The 19,943-nt window shown below is 43.8% G+C and overlaps 1 protein-coding gene across 5 annotated transcripts in view; it reads left to right on the forward strand.

Moving 5' to 3' along the window:
- The window catches only part of CHD8 (chromodomain helicase DNA binding protein 8), a 111,874-nt gene that overhangs the window by 83,218 nt on the left and 8,713 nt on the right, over nucleotides 1-19,943 (forward strand). For 3 of the 5 annotated variants that reach the window (XM_075212078.1, XM_075212107.1, XM_075212087.1), the window contains exons 33-36: nucleotides 2,963-3,093; nucleotides 3,213-3,407; nucleotides 3,613-3,720; nucleotides 11,799-11,945. In XM_075212078.1, the coding sequence (XP_075068179.1) occupies nucleotides 2,963-3,093; nucleotides 3,213-3,407; nucleotides 3,613-3,720; nucleotides 11,799-11,945 (581 nt within the window). The remainder of the gene's footprint in view (nucleotides 1-2,962; nucleotides 3,094-3,212; nucleotides 3,408-3,612; nucleotides 3,721-11,798; nucleotides 11,946-19,943) is intronic. The other 2 variants (XM_075212097.1, XM_075212115.1) reach the window with 2 other exon arrangements.

Genomic DNA, 19,943 nt, shown 5'->3' on the forward strand with positions numbered 1-19,943 from the left:
TTCTTCACCACTGCCTACAGGATCGTTGGTCGTCTCCAGAGGTTATCTCTGCAAATGAGTGTATTGGAGTTAAAAACCATTTGCTCGCCCTTCACGGAACCCAATCTCTCCTTCAAGGTTTTCCCGTCCGCCTCCAGCGTGACAATTCCCACAGCCCTGCTCTATCAACTGTCAGGGCGGTACCAAGAGTGCTGGTTTAATGCAGGTGACTGTTTGGATATTGGCTTGAGCCAAACTCTTCATCCCGGCGATATCGGCAATTCAATTCTGGTGTGGACATTGGGGGGCAATCTACCTTGGCAGACAGCCAGTACCACTGGGGGTGTGGTCTCTCCATCCAGAGAGCTTTCAGTCGTTGGTCCAGAAGTGGGGTATTGCAGACATAGGCCTCATGACATTTTGTCGTAGCCGCCAAGTAACCAGGTTCTACCCAAGGAACAAGGACTGCCTGGCGGTTGTGGTGGACGTCATGACCATGCAATGGGAGTTCCAGTTGGGATTCCTGGTTCTTTTCGTCCCAATGCTTCCTCCAGTTCAGTAACCAGTCTCTGTCTTCATTTACCACTGGGTGTGGAGGACCTACATCAAGTGGTGTGAGCATAGGTTTGGCCACATGGCTACATTTCGGCCTCCCGTTGCTAGATTTTCTACAGGATGGCTTGGGTGCAGGCCTTCACCACCGTTCCTTAAAGGTACAGGTTCGCCTCTCTCACTCTTTTTTTTTCCAAAAGAGAACAGCAGATATGCCTGAGGTTCCAACTTTCTTGCAAGGGATTTTCTAAATCCAGCCTCCTTATGTTCCAACCATGGCACCCTCGTATCTGAACTTAGTCCTGGAAGTAATTCCAAGATTCCACCCCTACCCACCATTTAAACCATTGGTTCTGCAGCCCTTTGGTTCCTGACGTGGAGGCCGTGTTCTCCTGGCCATGGCTTTCGCATGGCGGGTGTTGAAACTTGGGGCTAATTCCTGCCGTCCTCCTTATCTCAACTTCCACAATGACTGTGCTGTGTGGCAAACTGTTCCCTCCTTCAAGCCCAGGCTTGCTCAGGGTCCCACTTAATCCATGAGATTGTGGTTCTAGGCTTCCTGGAGGCGGCTGCCTCTTCGGGTCATAGCACCTTTGTTCTTGGGCAGTTGTCAGTGCTCTCCGCAACTATGAGGAGCGGACTGACTTTCCCTCTCTTTTTGTCTTTTGTTGATGCCTTGAATGGGACTGGCCCGGCTACCGAACCGGCCATTGCCATGTGGGTTACGTCCACTATCAAACAGGCCTATGTGTGTTCCGTTCGGCCTGTGCTTAGTCGCATTGCTGTGCATTTCCCCGCTCTGTGGGGCTTCTGGGGCTGCAGGCAACAGGGCCTGTGTGGATTAGCTTTTGAGGTTGGCCACCTGGTCCTCTGTTCACACCTTTATGTGGTTTATCGCTTTTATGTTCTCCAGACGCCAAGTTTGGCCGCAGTATCTTGTGTGCTGAGCTGTCAGAGTGGTCCCTTCCCTTAGGGGTTTGCTTTAGAACGTCCCCGTGGTAGCAGTGTCCCCCAGATTGGATGAAAAATAAGAGGATTTTTATTATTCTAAAAACATTTCTATGATTCTATCCAGGTGACACTGTGCTGTGTTCCCTCCCTTCTGCTGTCTGGTGTTTAGTATTATTATAAAGCCCCAAGGAAGTGGAACAAAACACAGAGGCGCTACAGGGGTTTGCAGATGGGAGGAGTTTTGTCAGGAACTTGCATTGAAGAATTAATGAACTAGTTAAGTGCTAACTCCATGGTCCTCTCATTCAACCTATGGTAGCAGTGTCCCCCAGATGAAATCAGAGAAACGGATTTATTGTAAGTATGAAAATCTTGTTTTCAACAGTTGGCAGTGCTTCAGTGGATACTATTGACAGTTATAAGGAGACGGAGCTCAGGTGTTAATGGTGGCACAAGACTGGCAATGATGGCCATGGTACACAGACATTTCAGCATGGCAGACTGCCTGTTGTGACGTCTCCATATAAGACAAGTCTTGCTAGGTTAGATTCTTTTCAGCTCCGGTTACCTTGGCTGGTTTTCACTGTGGGGTTTTTGAAGCCATGATAGCATGGTTCTGACCTAGAAAACCAGTCTTGGACAAGAATTATCTCAGTGTCTGGAAGACCTATACTTCCTGGTGCGAACGGTAAGGGTTTCTTGTTTTCAGTTTGGCCCGTTTACTTCTCTCACTTGGAGGGTCTAGATGGGAATTTGAGACTTGAAGTTCATTTAGGGTTTTACATTGTGAAAACTGGTGGGTTTTTTTTTTTTTTTTTTTTGTTTTTGTTTTTTGTTTTTTTTACTGACAATACAGAGACATTCAGGGTACAAAAAGCTCCTTGGCATCTTATCCTGTTGGTGACAGCATTGCAGTAGTTTCCATTTTCAATATTGGAATCTTTGCTATGAGAGTTTCAGAGCTTTGGTTTCGGTCTTTAAAAGTGTTTTTGTTTTTTTGATGCCCACCCTTTACATTCATTTCTTTCTTTCTTCTGCCTTTTGTTCTGTACTCCTGATTCTGTCCTTGGGGTTTTGTTACGAAAATACTGAATTTCCTGGCAAGTGGTAGGGGTATAGTGGGGAGGAGGATCATAGGTTACTGGAGTCATATTTAACAGTTCCCAAGTTCCTGACACTACACTCTATACCCCAGCATATCCAGTGTCCCTTATTGAACTCAAAGAAAAGGACTTAGCGTGTCTACAAAAATCCCATTTTTTTGCCCCTTTATTTCCTTGGACTCACACAGCTGTTTGCATCTCTAAATATGGTTTGTTATGGTGTAGTAATTTCAAATACTTTTGACCTTTTTAAAACTGAATGTAATGCATTTCATTTAAATTAAGCTTATTAGGTATTGATATGACCATTGCTCTCTCAAATTCTTGCGTGTGAAAATATTGGTCTTGCACTCCATAGACTAAGTTTGTTTTCTTAGCAGGTTTACCACACACTCGTTTATTTGATGAGGAAAGCCGCTTGTCTCTCACAGCCTCTCCTGCTGACCTCAACACAGAGGACAGTGCTCAGACAGCTTTGGAGAATACACATAGTGCAGAGTGGCCAAAGGTATTTCTCAGACTAACAGTACTACTTTTTAGAGTCAATTGTAGCTGCCCAGAAGTATCTATTCTATTTGGTGATAATATAGTAATCTACAAATGGGGATGTAAAATTTTCGTTTTTAGGATCGGGTTCTAATCTGTCGACTTGAGCAAGTTTGCAATGCGGTGTTGACTGGAAAATGGGCTTCACCAAGGAGAATTTCTGACCCCCCAAGTGACAGTCCTGATAGCATGTCTCCAGGGGAACAGAGTCCTGTCCCCTTCACACAGATACGTCCTCCACCTGACCCAAAAGAATTTACAGTCCAAATCAAAAGTGTAAGTCTGTGAATCTCCTCTATTACCTATTCATCATTCTGATTTTGTCTCCTCCTAGTGATGTAAACATTTTGCCACCGCAAGCCTTGCATTTACAAATGCTTCCAAACCTCCCCCCACACTCCCACATGCAATACCCATATCAATTTTTGTTCTGCACATGTATATTATTAACCGTACTGGTTTTGTTTGTTCTCTCTTACAGGAAGAAGGGCTTAAAATAAAATTTCAGAAGCACAAGCTTCTTGGTAATGGAGCAGTAGAGTCTGTACAGCACGTCCATAAGAAGAAAAGTAAAAAAAAATTGGCCCAGGTAAGCTTCGTCACTGCCCAGGACTTTCAAATTGCATCTGACAATCTTAATTTTTATTCTTCTGATCCAGTTGTCCACTAAACTATCATAAGAGACTAAAAAGTAAATGTATGTCTTCAAGTATTTTTTATAAGGTAGCTTAACTGCTGTATCTGTATGAGTGCGCCCAGAAATAAAATGTAAAAATAATACTTTCTATTTAATAACCTCTTTTTCACTTGCACTACCAGTTGAGAGACCCTGCTCACCTTGGTTTATAGAGGGCACTGTGGAGTCAAGGCACTATCAAACTTGTCTTGCCTGCTCCCTCCCCTCTATGCCCCCTCCAGCCATCTTCCTCAGTTTTTTTTAATAGTGCGTACGGAGTAGGACACATTTTTTGTAGTTTTAGTCATTTTTTATTTTAAAAGTGATTTGCTTTTACTTGGTATGTTTTCTAAGCAGCAGGTGAATGACACGATCGCAGTTAGGGAGAGCGACCAGTGGCGCTTTGGTACGACCCCTCTAACGTTTGCTGGCCCCCAGAAAAAGGGTCACCTGGCACCAGAATATGGTACCCAGGGACTGACTAGGCAGTTCTGGGGCCCGATGGCCCATGCCCACTACAGATTCCAAACAATGGAGACTCCTCACCAGTGATCAGAGGACGAACTACACTGGACTGGAGGTAGAGGGACGTGTTTGCACAGTGCTAATGCTGAATCACAGCTCTCGCCAGTTTACAGATTCTGTGTGCGGTGCATAGTAATAGGGGAAGGATCAGGAGTTTAGATACTCCTTTGTTTTCCCGGGCTTTTCAGGCTGCAGACGCCATTACAGGCCACAGGCACAATGCACACCTGGGAACAGAGACGAGGAGTACCAGTTAGATGTCTGGACAAATAGATATTCTCACACTGTGAGTGTTTTTTTCTGTTCATTTCTGGGCTGTGTTGGACAGTCTGGAGCCACAGACATTTTACTTCCATAGGATTTTAAAAATGTATATATACATACATATCACACACACACTGTGTGTGTATGTTTCATTCTCCTCTACTGGTAGACATATATTGACTATAGATTACTCTGCAGTGTCTCTCGACTGTTGCTCTTTACTAAGAACATGTCTCTTTCTGACATGATTTTAAGTCCAAAGCTGTCACTGTAATATATTTCACCTGTTCCAGATGACAATCGAAATTACCATCTGGTCAGTCTGAACCAGACACCTTGTGCAGTGTCTGTGAAGCCGAGGAGCAGCAACTGAGGTGGCCAAACTGGCATGGACCAAGGAGCTTGCACGGTCCATTGCGGAATTTAGAAGAGACAACCCACGCATGGGAACGGCAGGTGTTGACACCTTTACTTCTTCCCAGTGTACGCAGTCCTCTGATGCCCTTCCCTCGGGACAGACATCTCAGTTGATACCCGCTTCCACTGGGTCCTCCCAAAATCCTCCTTGGATGCAGAATTTAGAGAGATCAGTCCAAGGCCTGTTTAGAGTGTCTGATTCACTGGAAAGAGTGTTTGTTCGGCACCTAGGCTGCACAAGCGCTTGGGCCAGCCTGTTTCTCAGTACGTAGAGGACTAATTCATGGCTGTCCTTATGGGAGGAAGGTGTTGTACACAACAACTCTGACTGAAGATTTCTCTGTGTGGGAAGAGTATTATTCTAGCAGACAAGGTATTGAGGACCTGATTCTGGTGGTGAAGCAGGTACTCAATATTACTGATGACCAAGATGTGGCCAAGACATCTATGTTCAAGAGTTCCAAGAAGAGAACCTTGTTCTTTCCTCCAGCTCCCCAATTGTTGGATACTTGGGAAGAGCCTAGAACTAAACCAGATGGCAAATATTCATTATCAGACGGTACCAGCTTAATTATCCCTTTCCTGAGACGGAAATTGGATCCTGGAATAATCCTATGTGTGTGGATGCTCGCATCACACATTTGGCTAAGAATACTGTTATCTTGTTTCCAATGCTCCTACTTTAAAATACAACACTGATAAATGGTGCAAGGGTATTCTTAAATCTATATGGTCTCTGGAGCTTTGTTGCATCCCATTATGGCAACTGACTAAAGCAATAGAAAAATGGTCTTCCGCACTTAGTGAAGCTATTCAGAGCTTAGTTGTTCCCTTTGGCCGACCATGTTAAGGAGGGTGCTGTATATTTGGGGGATGCAGTAATAGATGCTGGCCAGGGTTTGCCCCATACGTCTGCCTTGGGTATTGCAGCCAGACGTACACTTTGGCTAAGATCTTGGGAGGCAGACGCTGAATCCAAGAGCTCTGGAAACTGTACCATATGATGGTTTATCTCGGTTTGTACAGGCCTTGGAGAAGTTTATTGCTCAGACCACAGGAGGGAGCAGTTCTTTTCTTCTGGTGGTCGCTTCCAAACCTAAAGGAGGAATTTTTTTTTTTTTTATTCCTTTCAGTTGGTGGGATGAGCCAAAGGATCACCCCACGAGGTCAGCACACCATCCCTCAGGGTGGGGATTGGCCAGAGAGGTAGGCAGGCGTGGTCCGGATTCCATCCCACAAACAAGTTCGCTCGGCATGACTCCCTAGTTTCCCTACCGGAGTCTACAGTGATGGAAGCTCGCTTGTTGCTCTTTCAGGACCAGTGGCTTTGCTTAACCACAGACACCTGGGTGTGAGAGGTGGTTTCCATGGGGTACATTTTGGACCTCAACAGTCCGGCCCCCAGTCGATTTCTGTCCACTCATCTTTCCAAGGATACAGTTTGGAGGTTGGCCCTCTTATTAGCGGTTAAGGCTCTAGTGACTTCGGAAGTGGTTATCCCGGTTCCAGAACAATAAAGGGTTCGGAGGTGGTATTTACACCATTCATTTGTCTTTCCATCCTATTCTCAATGTCAAAGATCTCAACAAACACTTAAAGGTGCCAAGTTTTTGGGTGGAGTTCATCTGCTCCGTCATATATTCGAGGGAGAAAGATGAATTTTTGGCGTCCTTATACATCAAGTACACGTACCTTCACGTTCTGATTTGGTCAGGTCACCATAATCTTCTTGTGTTTGTGGTAGATCAAGATCATTTTCAGTTCCAGGCTCTCCCCTTTGGGTTAGCCACGGCGCCAAGAGCCTTTACCAAGGTAATGGCGGTTATTGTGGCAATACTTCACCTTCGAGGGGTAAAGATTATCCCCTATTTAAACAATCTGCTGATAAAGGCAGACTCGGGGTTTGACTTCGAGATCACTTGCGTCTGACACCAAAAGTGTTAAAAGATCACGGCTGGATTATCGCTGCCAAGAAATCCAGTCTGATGCCCTCATGCTTTTTCTGGGGCTTCTGTTCGACACCAAGTGTCGGAAGGTATTCTTACCTACGGGAAAGATTCTCAGATTGCATTACCAGATGAAACATTTACTGGCTCTCAAGCGGGTGTCGGTGCTTCTGTGCATGAAGCTGATGGGCTGCATGGTGTCTTATTTCGAGGCAATTCTGCTACATTGCAAAAAGGTCAGACACCCGACTGAAAGTACAGTTCAGTTTATCAGCCTCAACTGTACTATCCCTGACATGGTGGTTGAGACTAAACAATCTTAACAGGGAGTGTCCATTATCGGTTTAAAACTGAACAGTGTTGACAACAGATGCCAGCCTCTCGGGCTGGGGTGCGGTCCTCCTCAATCTGCTTTCGCAGGGGACTTGGACCCTGGAGGAAGCGAGTTTACCCATCAACGTACTCAAACTGAGGGCAATATTCAATGCCCTGGGTCAGGCACAATCTCAACTCTGGCAAAAAACAGTTTTGTTTTTTTTTACTTCAATAAATTTTTATTGAGTTTTTCAAAGTTAAATGGGGTACAGAAAAAGAAAGGGTAACAAGCACAGTTGAGATAACAAACAAAAGGGTAATGAAAAAAAACAAAAAACAAGAGGGGGAACCCCCACGTAGGGGGGGGGGGTCACTCAATTGAAACAGCGATCTTATAGCATGCACGTTACTTTAAGAAGCAGAAATAAAATATACACATTGGTCTTTCTCATAGTATGCCAGATGGGGAGATATTAATACCTAGGTAGCTCAGATAACACACAGGCAGAGCCTATTCGTTAGGCTGGGGTTCCTCTATGAGGGCTGCTGGAGAGGGAGAAGTATTTGAAGCTACTCGTGCTCTACCGGAGCCCTCTGTAACATATTCGTGCCAGCTAAACCATTTGAAAATTGGATTGGAGGCGGATGACGTATAGGGCACATCCGTTGTTTCCATTTCAAAACTATACTGGATCTTAGACACGACCTTGGTGATGCTGGGGGGAGCAGGGGACTTCCAGTTCTGAGCAATTGCTGCTCTAGCGGCTATTAGTATGTGTCCTAATACATAGCGCTTATAGCTAGGAACCACAGGCTGATATATATGTAGGAGGGCTACCTTCGGGTCAAGAGTGACAGAAACTCGCAGGACCTCCGAAATCAAAGCGGATATCTCGCCCCAGAACGTCTGGATCACCGGGCATGTCCAAAAGACATGATAAACATCTGCTATCTGACCACATTGACGCCAGCAGAATTTAGACTGACTTGGCCATATCTTATGAAGGCGATCCGGCGTGAGGTAGAGCCGATTGAGGAGCTTAACATACATTTCGGTGTGATTGATGCATCTAGACATGCGGTGTGAGGAAATGTAGATCTTTTCCCACTGCTGGAGGGAGAGAGTCATACCAATATCTGCTTCCCAACGTGCCTGAATCGGAGTCTTGGAGGCTGGGACCAGGGACTGGGAATAGCGGTACCAGAATGTTATTCCTCCCTTACTACCCGCCTTTGTTAATCTATCTAGGACCTGAGCTGGAAGTGTGGACAAGGCATGGGGGGTCCTGGAAGCCGCCCCCACCCAGTGTCTAATTCTCATATATTTAAACATCTCAGACTGAGGCAGATTGTATTTGTCCCTAAGCACGTCAAAGGGGAGGAAAAGGGTCTGCGCAAACATATCCGCCAGTGAAACTATCCCTCTATTTTTCCATACAGTAATATTGATATCCGGTATGAGTTTCGACAATGCTTGGAGGGAAAGATTGCGAGAAGGGAGTACAACATCCTTGTGCGACCCAATAAATTTATCCCATACCCGTAAGGCATCCGAGATAGAGAGTAATTTACGGGCACCCGGTGGGCGGTCCGGCCTAGGAATCCAAAGAAGATCCAGCAAGGGGAATCCTACATATAAAGCCCCCTCGATATCAACCCACGGCTTAGCTGCAAGGGGTAGCGACCAGTCACAGAGGCAACTCAAAACACAGGCATCCTGGTAAAGTGTTAAGCTGGGAAGCAATAAGCCGCCTCTTGACTTTGGTAAAGACATACGTTTGTATGTAAGGAGGGGGGCGTTTCTGCCTCCAGACGTATGACATCATCAGAGTGTGGAACCTATCCATCATTCGTTTTGGTATAGTATAGGGTATGGTACGGAAAATATACATAAGTTTTGGTAGCAACATCATCTTAAAAGCCGCTATGCGCCCCAACCAAGAGACCTCAAAGTCAATCCAGTTCTTAGCCAGTGAGGAGAGTGAAGTTAATTTTTCCCCGATTTACCTTCACAACACCGCAGATAAATTTGCCGGGATATGAATACCTAAATATGGTAAGGAATCTTTAACCCACACAAAAGGAAATTTCTTTTGTAAGCTTGAAAGGGAAGATTGTGGTATATTAATGGGAAGGGTTTCAAATTTTGTAATGTTCAATTTATAGAATGATGCTTCGCTAAACCTGTCTAGGATATGCTTCAAAGTTATCAAGGAGGTCTCCGGGCTGGTTACAAACAGTAGGACATCATCAGCAAATAGGCACACCTTCTGACTGTATGGAAGGATGTCAATACCTGGGAAGTTATCTGCCTGCCGGATTGTATGGGCCAGGGGTTCTATAGCCAAGACGTACATTAAAGGGGAAAGAAAACACCCCTGCCTCGTGCCATTAGTGATGGGAAATGAAGATGATAGGAAACCGTTAGTGAAGATTTTAGCGGAGGGGTCTTAATATAGGGCTAATACGGAGTGAAGAACTCTTCCCTGTATACCAAACTTACACAAGACCTCCTTCATGTACTTCCAGTGAAGTCTGTCAAAGGCCTTTTCTGCGTCTAAAGAGAGCAGAATAACTTCCTCCGAGGACCCAGAGAGGAGGTCCAGGACATTTAATATGCGTCGAGTGTTATCCGAGGCCTGGCGGCCTACTATAAAGCCTACCTGGTTCGGATGTATCAGTTGTGGTAAGAGGGGATTTAGACGATCAACAAGCAATCTAGCGTAAATTTTCAGGTCTGTATTAAGCAATGCTATTGGTCTATAGTTCTTACAGTCTGAGTGGTCCTTGCCCGGTTTTGGTATAGTAATAATCTGTGCTTCCAACATCTCTGTTGGAAAGCCCCCACCCTCTGAAACGCTATTATACAGGTTAGTAAGGAGAGGGGAAACTTCGGTCCCGAAGGCACTGCAAAAACCAGTTTTAATCCAATCGGACAATGCCACTGCTGTGTCTTTTATATAAATCATCAAGGCGGAACCAGAAGCTCTCTGGCTATCAAGGAAGTCTCAAACACCATGAAGTGGGTCAGAACTGTTCTCGATGGAACAACAAAGTGGCCAGATATGGTGCACTGACACGAGATCCGCGGGCTTCTCTTATAGATGCCATGACAGTTCCTTTGAATTTCCGGCTGGTATACATATTTCCTTCACTCCCTAGGTTACCTCGAGTGTTTGAAACAGGTAAGATGCGAAAAAGTTCTTGCGATCCTTTTAGCTCCAGTTCAGCCAAGAAGATCTTTGTATGCAGACCTTCTCACCATGTCCGTGGATCCTCCTTGTCGGGTGCCACACAGGGAGGATCTTCTCACTCAAACCCTTCTTTCATCAGGACCTAGATCGCTTGGCTTTAACGGCATGGATGTTGAAAATCTAATCCTTAAGGAGAAGTGTTTATCTAACAAAGTGTTTCAGACAATGCTTCAGATGATAAAGACCTTCTAGGTAAACAGTTTTCAGGAAACCAACTCCAATGATTCAAACAGGGACTTCTGCAATGCCGAAAGACCTAAATTGAGATTCCACAGAGCTACTGGAGGAGTAAACAATGGTTGCATATGTAAAACACCCTGCAAGAATGTTTGGACATCCGGTAAGAACCATACGTTTCTGAAAATATACAAACAACTCATCCAAACCATCCTGTAGGAAGGCCACCACCCTATATGAAAGTTCTGAAACACTTTGGGACTTTGTTTATATGTTTTCCTACTTTTACATCCATTCAGGCTGTGCTTACCACACTAAACCAGGTTCATTTGTAAAGTACTTTCACTTGGTGCTTCACCAAAGGACATTTCCAACCTGACTGGACCACTAAAGATGCTTGTGAGGCATTTTTCAGTATAATCTCTTAACCCTTTCACCTCACATGATGATGGGACTTTTTTTCAGCCTAGGACCCAGATGTCTTCAGAGTAGAATATAATTTCCTTGTAACTTAGCTTTACTGCTGGTTATAAGTTGGTAAAACTATAATTATCACAATACTTTCTGCCCACATTCTAAATAATTGGTAATTGTTTTAATTGGTACTATAAAAAAAAGTAGTACTTGCCTTAAAAAGTAAGTATAAAAAAAGACATACATAATGTTCTTGGCACAGCAAAAAAATAAAAACTGTATACTGTAATAAATCAATACAAAAAATAAACTTCTCCAGCATAATAGCCCATGTCCACTATTGCCACCACCCATGCTCACTCCAGAGAGCTGCTGTTGCTCACATGCACCTGCTGTGGCCATTAAACAGGGTGCATCCATGGCCATTATACATATGTCTACTCAAAGCCAACAGAAATCGATGGTTGCTTCCTCTCAACAGTAGGTTTTCAAGGGCCACAGCCTTTGTGTCTTGCAATTGCAACATTTACAGATATTTGTTATTGATGTGGCAGTGAGCGAGACTCTCCCTCCTCTCCATTAAAAGTTTTGGAATTACAGAATCTCTCATCTCAAACCTTTCTACCCTTCATACCCTAAAAAGATAATTAAGTGTAACTCAGAAATTGTACCATTTCAGATGGAGCTTGATATGGATGCTCGAATTCCAGTTGTGAATCAGAGGGATGGCACCGTGCTCTTGGGGGACGAAGCCCCCAAACGCTGCCAACTGCATGAGTGGCTGCACAGGCATCCTGACTACATTGTGGACCCCCGCTTTTTAGCGGTAAGCTTATCACTAGGCTTATTATTCACATCAATCCTATATGTATTTTAAAGACACTGGATTCATTTAATATGGAAAATGTATACAGCATAGATTTACATGAAAAAGAAGACACTTATGGGAGATCATGCACATGGCCTTGATCCATTCCAGCTGTGACAAAACAAGTTTGATCACACTTTAACCAGCCTGTCCCTTGTTTTTCACATAATGTGGATTATAGCAAGTACTTTTTGTAGCCCTTGCTTTTCTTCCTCAGCTCAACAGATTACAACTGCAGTCTCTAATTACATGTGGATAAAGGAACATTGTAGCTCATTGTAAATATGTATATTGGTTAATGTATATTGTTGATGTGGCAGTGAGGTTGTTATTCATTTTCCTTTAAATGAAGCCAGGGGGGTTATGGGTAGGTATTGGGTTGCAAGATACTGGTGCGGGGGAAGGCTAATTAGTATCCATTGTTCTCACAAGACTACTCCAGATGTTTGGTCTACAATCTGGCAGGGGAGGTTCTGTGGAAGTACAGCTCATCTCCACTCCCCTCTCCAACCCCCCTAGTCCAGGACTCCCCAATGTTTAACAAGGAGAGGCCCAGGAAGGGGAGAGCACTGTAGAATTTTGACCCAAGATATAAGGAGCCACTCCAGGGGAAGGGGGTGATGTATTCATTCTGGGATTTGATTCATGGAAGGTGCAATGTAGCTGGTTTTGAGCTAAGAGAAGAACTCCATGAGTCTTTAAGTCAGGACATTCAGGTGACTGTAGCTCTTTAAGCTAGTGGGGTAAGGGACAGATGATGTGGTAAAGCTGCCTGGCATTTATTTACAGTGTTTACATAATCTATTGATTATTTTTATTACAATAAATGTATTGCTTTACTTTCTAACTGCATTTGCCTGAGTGACTACTAAGAACTTTAGAAGATACTGGTTAGTCTTCCCTGGCCTAGTATGGCACCCATGGGTGGCCAGCCAGAGTGAAATGGGTAGAATTGGCCACAAAACCCGGTATCTTCACACCAGCGCATACAAAGTAAACCTTGCTCTATACCATCTGTCCATGTGCAGGTATCAAGAATATATTTGGTTTATCCTGGTTAACGGTTTAATATAACTTTTTCAAAACTGCATTTATATACGCTTGCCCCTTCAGGTCTGTTCACAAGTTGCGGTGCCCAGCACCTTCCACCCAGAAGTGGTATCTTTTGGTCCACACACTGAGCACTAACATTAAAACCACCGACAATTGAAGTGAATAGCATTGATTATCTCTTTACAATGGCACATATCAAGGGTTGGATATATTAGACAGCAAGTGAAGTCAGTTCTTGAAGTTGATGTGTTGGGAAGCAGAAAAAATTGGGACGTGTAAGGATCTGAGTGACTTTTTTTTCAAGGGCCAAATTGGATGGCTAGACGAATGAGTCAGCCGTGTGGCGTTTCTGGTATGCAGTAATTAGTACCGAACAAAAGTGGTCCAAATTAAAACAATTGGTGAACTGTCAATAGCGTCATGGGCACCCAAGGCTCATTGATGCTTGTGAAGAGCAAAGGCTACCCCATCTGGTCCAATTCCACAGATAGCACAAATTGCTAAAAAAAAGTTCATTCTGGCTGTGATAGAAAGGTGTCAGAATAAACAGTTATCACAGATTGATGTATCTGTGGCTACGCAGCACCATTCCTCTTCTTCCAGAAACCTCCATGGTCTAAGGCTGAAATCGCAATCTATTGATTTAGATGGAACCTGGAGGCCATTTTGGGCTTATAGTAAGGTTAGGTCTAAAGGACATTCTGGTCTTCATGAAAGATGAAATTCGGAGACCTACAAACACAGTTCCAGCTCCAAAAGACTCCTTGCTGAAGAGATTACCAAAAGAAAGACAGTCTTCAAAGTAAGGAACTTTAACTCCACCTAATTCAAGGGTTCAAACGGAGGCTGCTGTAAGGCTGTTTTAAAGGGTTGAGATCCCAAGGAGCTATATTAGGAAGAATGGAGGTTGTATGTTCATCTCTCCCTGTATGAAAGTGTGCATTTCCGCTTTCTCTAAAAGATTACAGAGAGTTGAAATCTGAACCTTCAGCGAGCAAATTCTTGAGTTCAGAAAAAAATAAATAAAAATACAGCCTTAACGCTGTTAAAGCCAAACCTCGCTAAACCTTTGTGACAAAAGGACCGCTGACTAAACAGGTCTTGTCTTAGAGCCGGACGCCATGACAGACCCACCTTCTTGGCCAGTCTGGTGTTACCATCATCACCTTCTTTAGGACCCATGAAAGTATTGCTAATGGGCAGAGCTGTTAAATTGTATGACAATTCCATGGAACAGTCAGAGCTTCTAAAAGTGCCTTCGAATCTCTTGTCCTTGAGCTTGTGATTCAACAGAGATGCCATTTTTTCGACATCTGCCGTACCTTTTTTTTTTTTTTTTTATAACAATCTGTTGGAAAAACTTCTGGGTGAATGGACAATTCTCGTGAGATACAGGGAATGCTTGCAAATAATCTGCTTCTCAGTTCTCCCTTGAATGAACAACGCCGCAATACCTCCTCCCATAGCGTTTTTCTGTTGATTTCTCTCATGACATTGTGGCTTTTGGTACCTTCATAATGGTTGAGATTTGCCACCACTGTGCATTTTCTGACTAGATCTTTTAGGGCATTTCTTCACTACAGATGGTGTACTGACTAGAGTGTGGAACACAACTCCGTTCCAGCACATTCATTTGGACCTTTGACTCCTTGGGGTAAATGTATCAATCTTCAAGTTTCCGGCAGGTTTGAAAAGTGGAGATGTTGTACATTTTTACAAAATGATAGCTGGAATCTGGTTGCTTTAGGCAACTTATCCACTGTTCACACCCGCCGGAATCTGTCAGCTTGATGTATTTTACCTCCCTTGTCTGTACTCCCAATGGTCTGATTAATTGACTGGTTAGTGTCACTTGTTCCACTTCAAATTATCATCTAAGTTTTTTCTGGAACCATGCAAACTGCACCATCTCGAAGGTGAAGACCATCTTCCTTAAAACCTTAATGCAGAAATGAACAGACATCTGTCTACGAGCAAACCGTGTTTACCAGACCCTGTAATGAAAGTGTCTTTGCCTTTTTGCAAGAACAACTTCTGTTGTTGTGTGTTAAGTTGGAATTCTTGAAATTGTTGATCCATCAATGATATTCTAATTTCTGGATTGTTTCTAGTATAGGCAGCAAATTTGGAGACCTTGCTCTGATCAGCAGCTCATTCAGTTAGAATGATAGACTCCCCTCTGGACTTGAGAAGGGCAGCCATCATTGCTATGATCTTCATGTGCACTCTCTGCACTTTCTCCGGGCTGAAAAGTAAAGCCCAGAAATGAAAATGATGGGAATGAATGGTAAATCTGAGAAGGCACTGGTGTCCTCTTCAGGTCTGCAAATGTGTCCATCAACTTGTTCTGTTCCATGCTGTTTTATGGTAGACCTTAAAGACTCTATCTTGAACTTGTCCACCCAAAGCTGTAAGTTATGGGACTTCATGTTCGAAATTGGGTGTAAAGGTCCATCTAGTTTCTGAGCCAAGAAGCTATTTGAGTAGAAGCCCAAAACCTTTTGGGACTTAAATGACTATCCCTAGGGAAGGAAATAGTGTATTTTCTTCTTCCTAATAAACAGCAAGGCACACTTGACTACTCGCTGCTGTTAATATTAAGTGCTTGATGTACGACTCACACAAACTCCTTTACTCCCTGCTTCCTATAAAAACACTTGTCAAAACACGAGAACCTCAATGTAAGAATATTCAGCCTCCTTTCCTTCCCCCTGGTATGAATATTTAGAGTTTGATCCCTCCCAAGACTGAAGAAGGGAAGGAGTCTGACACTTTCATGGTTTTTCAATGCTGTGTCAGACTCATGATCCTTTCCAAGGAAGATGGAATCTTGACCAGGCCCTACACAGAATTTGACAGGCATTGTGCTCATGCAGGTTCTTCTGGTGAGTCCCTGGTCGAATGCCCCAGAAAGGGAAGTGTCCTCCCCAAGAATCCTGCAGAAGAGATGGAGGAGAGGGAATCCCTGCTTAGTCGCTTATGCAGCAAGCTGCGTAAGTTACACAATGGACTGTACCAAAGATCTCGCCCAGGCTGGGCACTGCCACTGACCCTCCGTTTCACATGCTACCGCAAAGGATGTCCGCCCCTGATTGGCCACTAAACAGTTAGGCGGTACACTTGGAGCAGGTGAAAAACTATACTGTTGTCCCCACTCAAGGCTTAACCTTGGACTTACTCCCGAAAGATGAAGGAAGAAAGAGAAGACAGCTGAAGTGTGCACAACCAGGAGGATGTGAAAACTGCACAAAAGGCAGACTCCATAGCTGAGGCTGGAGTGTGTGTAGTATCTGCATTTTTCAAAGTGAACGAATCACCTGTTTGAAATCAAATTACTTTTAAAAGGTGCCAATAAGTTTGTCTAACCCATTTAAGGATTTATGTGTTCAATAAGCTATGACTAAATATGGCTGATTTCTGTGTTTATTCCACAGCAAACCAAAGCAATACATATGTGGATTCCCAACTTTTTTTTTTTTTTTTTTTTAATTATTTCTACAATTTTCTAAGCAATAAAAGGGTTATACTACCGCACCAACTATAGGATTTCGTCCCAGCACCAATGCATATACTGAAATAATAATCTATGAATTATAGTTTAATAAATCTCTTTACTGGGGTGCTACCTAGAAACATGGTCATATCATGATTCAAAAGAAGAGAAAGAACAGAAGTTTCTTAAATTAAGTGCACGGAATCCTCTATAACTTGCCACTTATTGAAACAAGTTCAAGACCATCTTTTAAAACGTAACTTTTAATGATATGTTAAAGCGAAATATAAAATGGTGTTCATAAATAAAACTGTGATATTAATAAAATAAGCTGGATGCAATATAACGTTTAACCTATATGGCCCTTCTTCTTGGACGGTATGGTAAGAAGGTTTAAGTTAGATAAACCTGCAGGTATAAGGCAGGGTCAGATAGATAGCTATAGATATATATATATATATATATATATATATATATATATATATATATATATATATATATATATATATATATATATATATATATATATAATATGACCCACAGCTACAAATCATTATGAAATCTGACCTGTTTGATCATGAGTATCTGATTAGATCATATAGGGTGGTATGGTTGCCACCTATCTCCTTGATGTCTGTGGATTGCTAAACTAATCACAATAATCACACCTGTTCTGTGCCCCTATATGCTAGATTTATCAATATGGAATCTGTCTGTAATCATTCTACAATTTTCTGTAAGGAAATGGAGCATTATTAGAAAAAATTGTAAGGGTGCCAGTATTTTTGGCCACACTTGTATTATTTTTCTAGAAGGTAGGATACTGGGGAAATAACCTTCTCCGCCCACTCCCTCCTTTCGCTAGTCCTGTCCACTTCCATGGTGTTCCCAGGACTCTGATCTGACACTATTGTGCTTCTGGGTGTTTCTTCTGCAGGATACGGGTTGTTTGATCTAAAATGGATACATCAGTTACAGAATAAGTCTGCTCATTACCAGCTAAAACTGCATTAGGATGGGGCGTGGTCTGGTAGCCGTCGGAGCTGGACGTGCTTTCCTGGAGCTCCGATAAATAGTTAATTTATCCGCTGATTTAAACCCCCGTGGCCACCCTAAGTGCCTAAGCTGGGTGACGGAAGAGCTGTAGTCCTGTCAGCCGGCTAGTAGCGCTAGTTGCAACCCGGAGTGAGCAGCATTAACACACTGACAACTGAGAAGTGCTGGGACACTCGTTCCGCGGCAATACCCGGAGAAACGGGAAACTTACCAGGGGGACTGATCCCCCGCTGGGAGTCTCTCTGCACGTTCTAATTTGCAGACTTGATCTGAGACGCGCTAGCCCGGAAGCCGTGGGACGCCATTACAGGCTTCATTTCCGGTTTGGAGTCTGGAGTGGAGCGTCCTGGGAGTAATCTGAAAGCTGATTGACAGCGGAGACCGGAGTGTCGGCTGCAGCGGGGGATCTGATCTGACCTCACTTGAAATCTGACGTCAGAATTAACTGATCATTTGCCATCTGTACTTCAGGTCAGTTTGGGGCTTCCTGAGAGGAATATGTATTCTGCTTGATCCCCACAGTTGAGAAACTTGCTGAATGCCCAAATAGTTTGACACCAAGCTGGGGGTAAAACTGTCCACCCCAGCCTCTATTAACTAATTAAATACCTGCTGCAGATCCGGACCAGCTAAAGTCATCTGCTTCTCTCGGCTATATCAACACTCTGTGTTCAAGCTGTAAATTCTTTATAGATCCACGATCAGTCCCATCTGTTGGGGCCTGCTGCCATCTAGTGGTCATATGTTTTATTGCTATGTAATAGCTGGGTGACAGCTGCTGGATAACAGTGAATTCAGTTCCAGCAAATATTCACATGTAAAATACAAGATGCTCTGACCACCGCCCGCATGTACCCTACCCTGCGAGATTGAGCACGTCTAACCCATGGGATCAAGCATCATGTTGGGTCAACGTTATAGTTGGAAGGACCACCCAGTAATTAACTGACCTCTTTATCTATAATAACATAAAGCTCCGTCTGGATACTTCTCTGAAGAGATTCTGCCAAGTTGAGTCTGCTTATCTATTTGATATTCTCATTAAGCTAAACGCCCTGACAACGCACTCAGATGGCTCCGAGAAGGATCAAAAAGATTAAAAAGCTCAACCCGACTAACGCAACTGCGCAGCTCCCCTTCTTTAAACAAAACAAACAGCGATCTATGTCCCCCCTCCGGGAATTGGGGAGTGAACGGGGTGACGACTCTGAACAGCTGGATGTTGCCTCGACTTCTATCCCATCTTCTGAGTCCCCTATTCGTACGACTGATCCTGAGGCACCGATTTCGCTTAAATCAATGCAATCCTTACTAGCTTCTTTGAAAGCCGACTTATCATCGGAACTGAGAGCCTCCATGAAAGCCATTCAAGCAGAGGTGGCTGCATTGGGCTCCAGGACGGTCCAGCTAGAGAACAAGTCAGAAGAGGTGGTCTCCTCACATAATGAGCTAATTACATCTCATGAACAACTGGAGGCAGAGGTTGCCACCATGAGGGATAAGATGGCGGATATGGAGGATAGATCGCGTCGCAACAACCTCAAAATTCGGGGAATACCAGAGCAGATCTCAAATGCAGATTTACCATCCTTTGCCACAAATCTGTTTCAGAAACTTCTCCCTTCTGCTTCCATATTAGACTTAACCATCGACCGTATACACCGGCTCCCTAAAAATAAGAGTGTTCCGGACACCGTTCCCAGAGATACCTTATTATGCGTCCATTTCTACCATATTAAGGATCGTATCCTGCGGGCAGCCAGGGAAGCAGAGGGCACAGATCCCCTTCAGGATATTCAAGTGTTCCCAGATTTTTCCCAACACACGGTGGCGAAACGAAGAGCTTTCCAATCAGTCACTAGAGCTCTAAGAAATAATGATATTTCCTACAGATGGGGGTTCCCAGTGAAGCTATTGATCCACAGACACAACGTGCTACATATCATAAACTCAGTGGATGAAGGGACAAAGCTCTTAACGTCCTGGAACCTTCCGGTTATACAGTCTGATCCCAAAGCTAGAACCCACATCTCCAACGATTGGTCTACTCAGGGGGGATCGAGACGTAAAGAATCTCCGCCTCGGGAGGAACTCCCTAGTTCAGTTTGAGCTTTTTCTTATTCGATCTGAAACCCAAGAACACATTCTTCCTCTGATAACGAAAATATTCGGTCAGAGTTATACAAACTCTCCGGGGACTCTTCTCCTTAAAGTGAGCGCAGAAAGATCCGTTGGAACAAGTACTTATCAAGTCCATCCGACTATCTCTGGGCCCTAGAGGAGCGCCCTTAAGCTGTATCCAATGACTTGGGAGACCTAGATGAACGGTTCTAGGTCCTTCTACAGTACTTAGA

Source organism: Mixophyes fleayi, chromosome 1, assembly GCF_038048845.1.
Source record: "Mixophyes fleayi isolate aMixFle1 chromosome 1, aMixFle1.hap1, whole genome shotgun sequence".
Lineage (NCBI taxonomy): Eukaryota > Metazoa > Chordata > Amphibia > Anura > Limnodynastidae > Mixophyes > Mixophyes fleayi.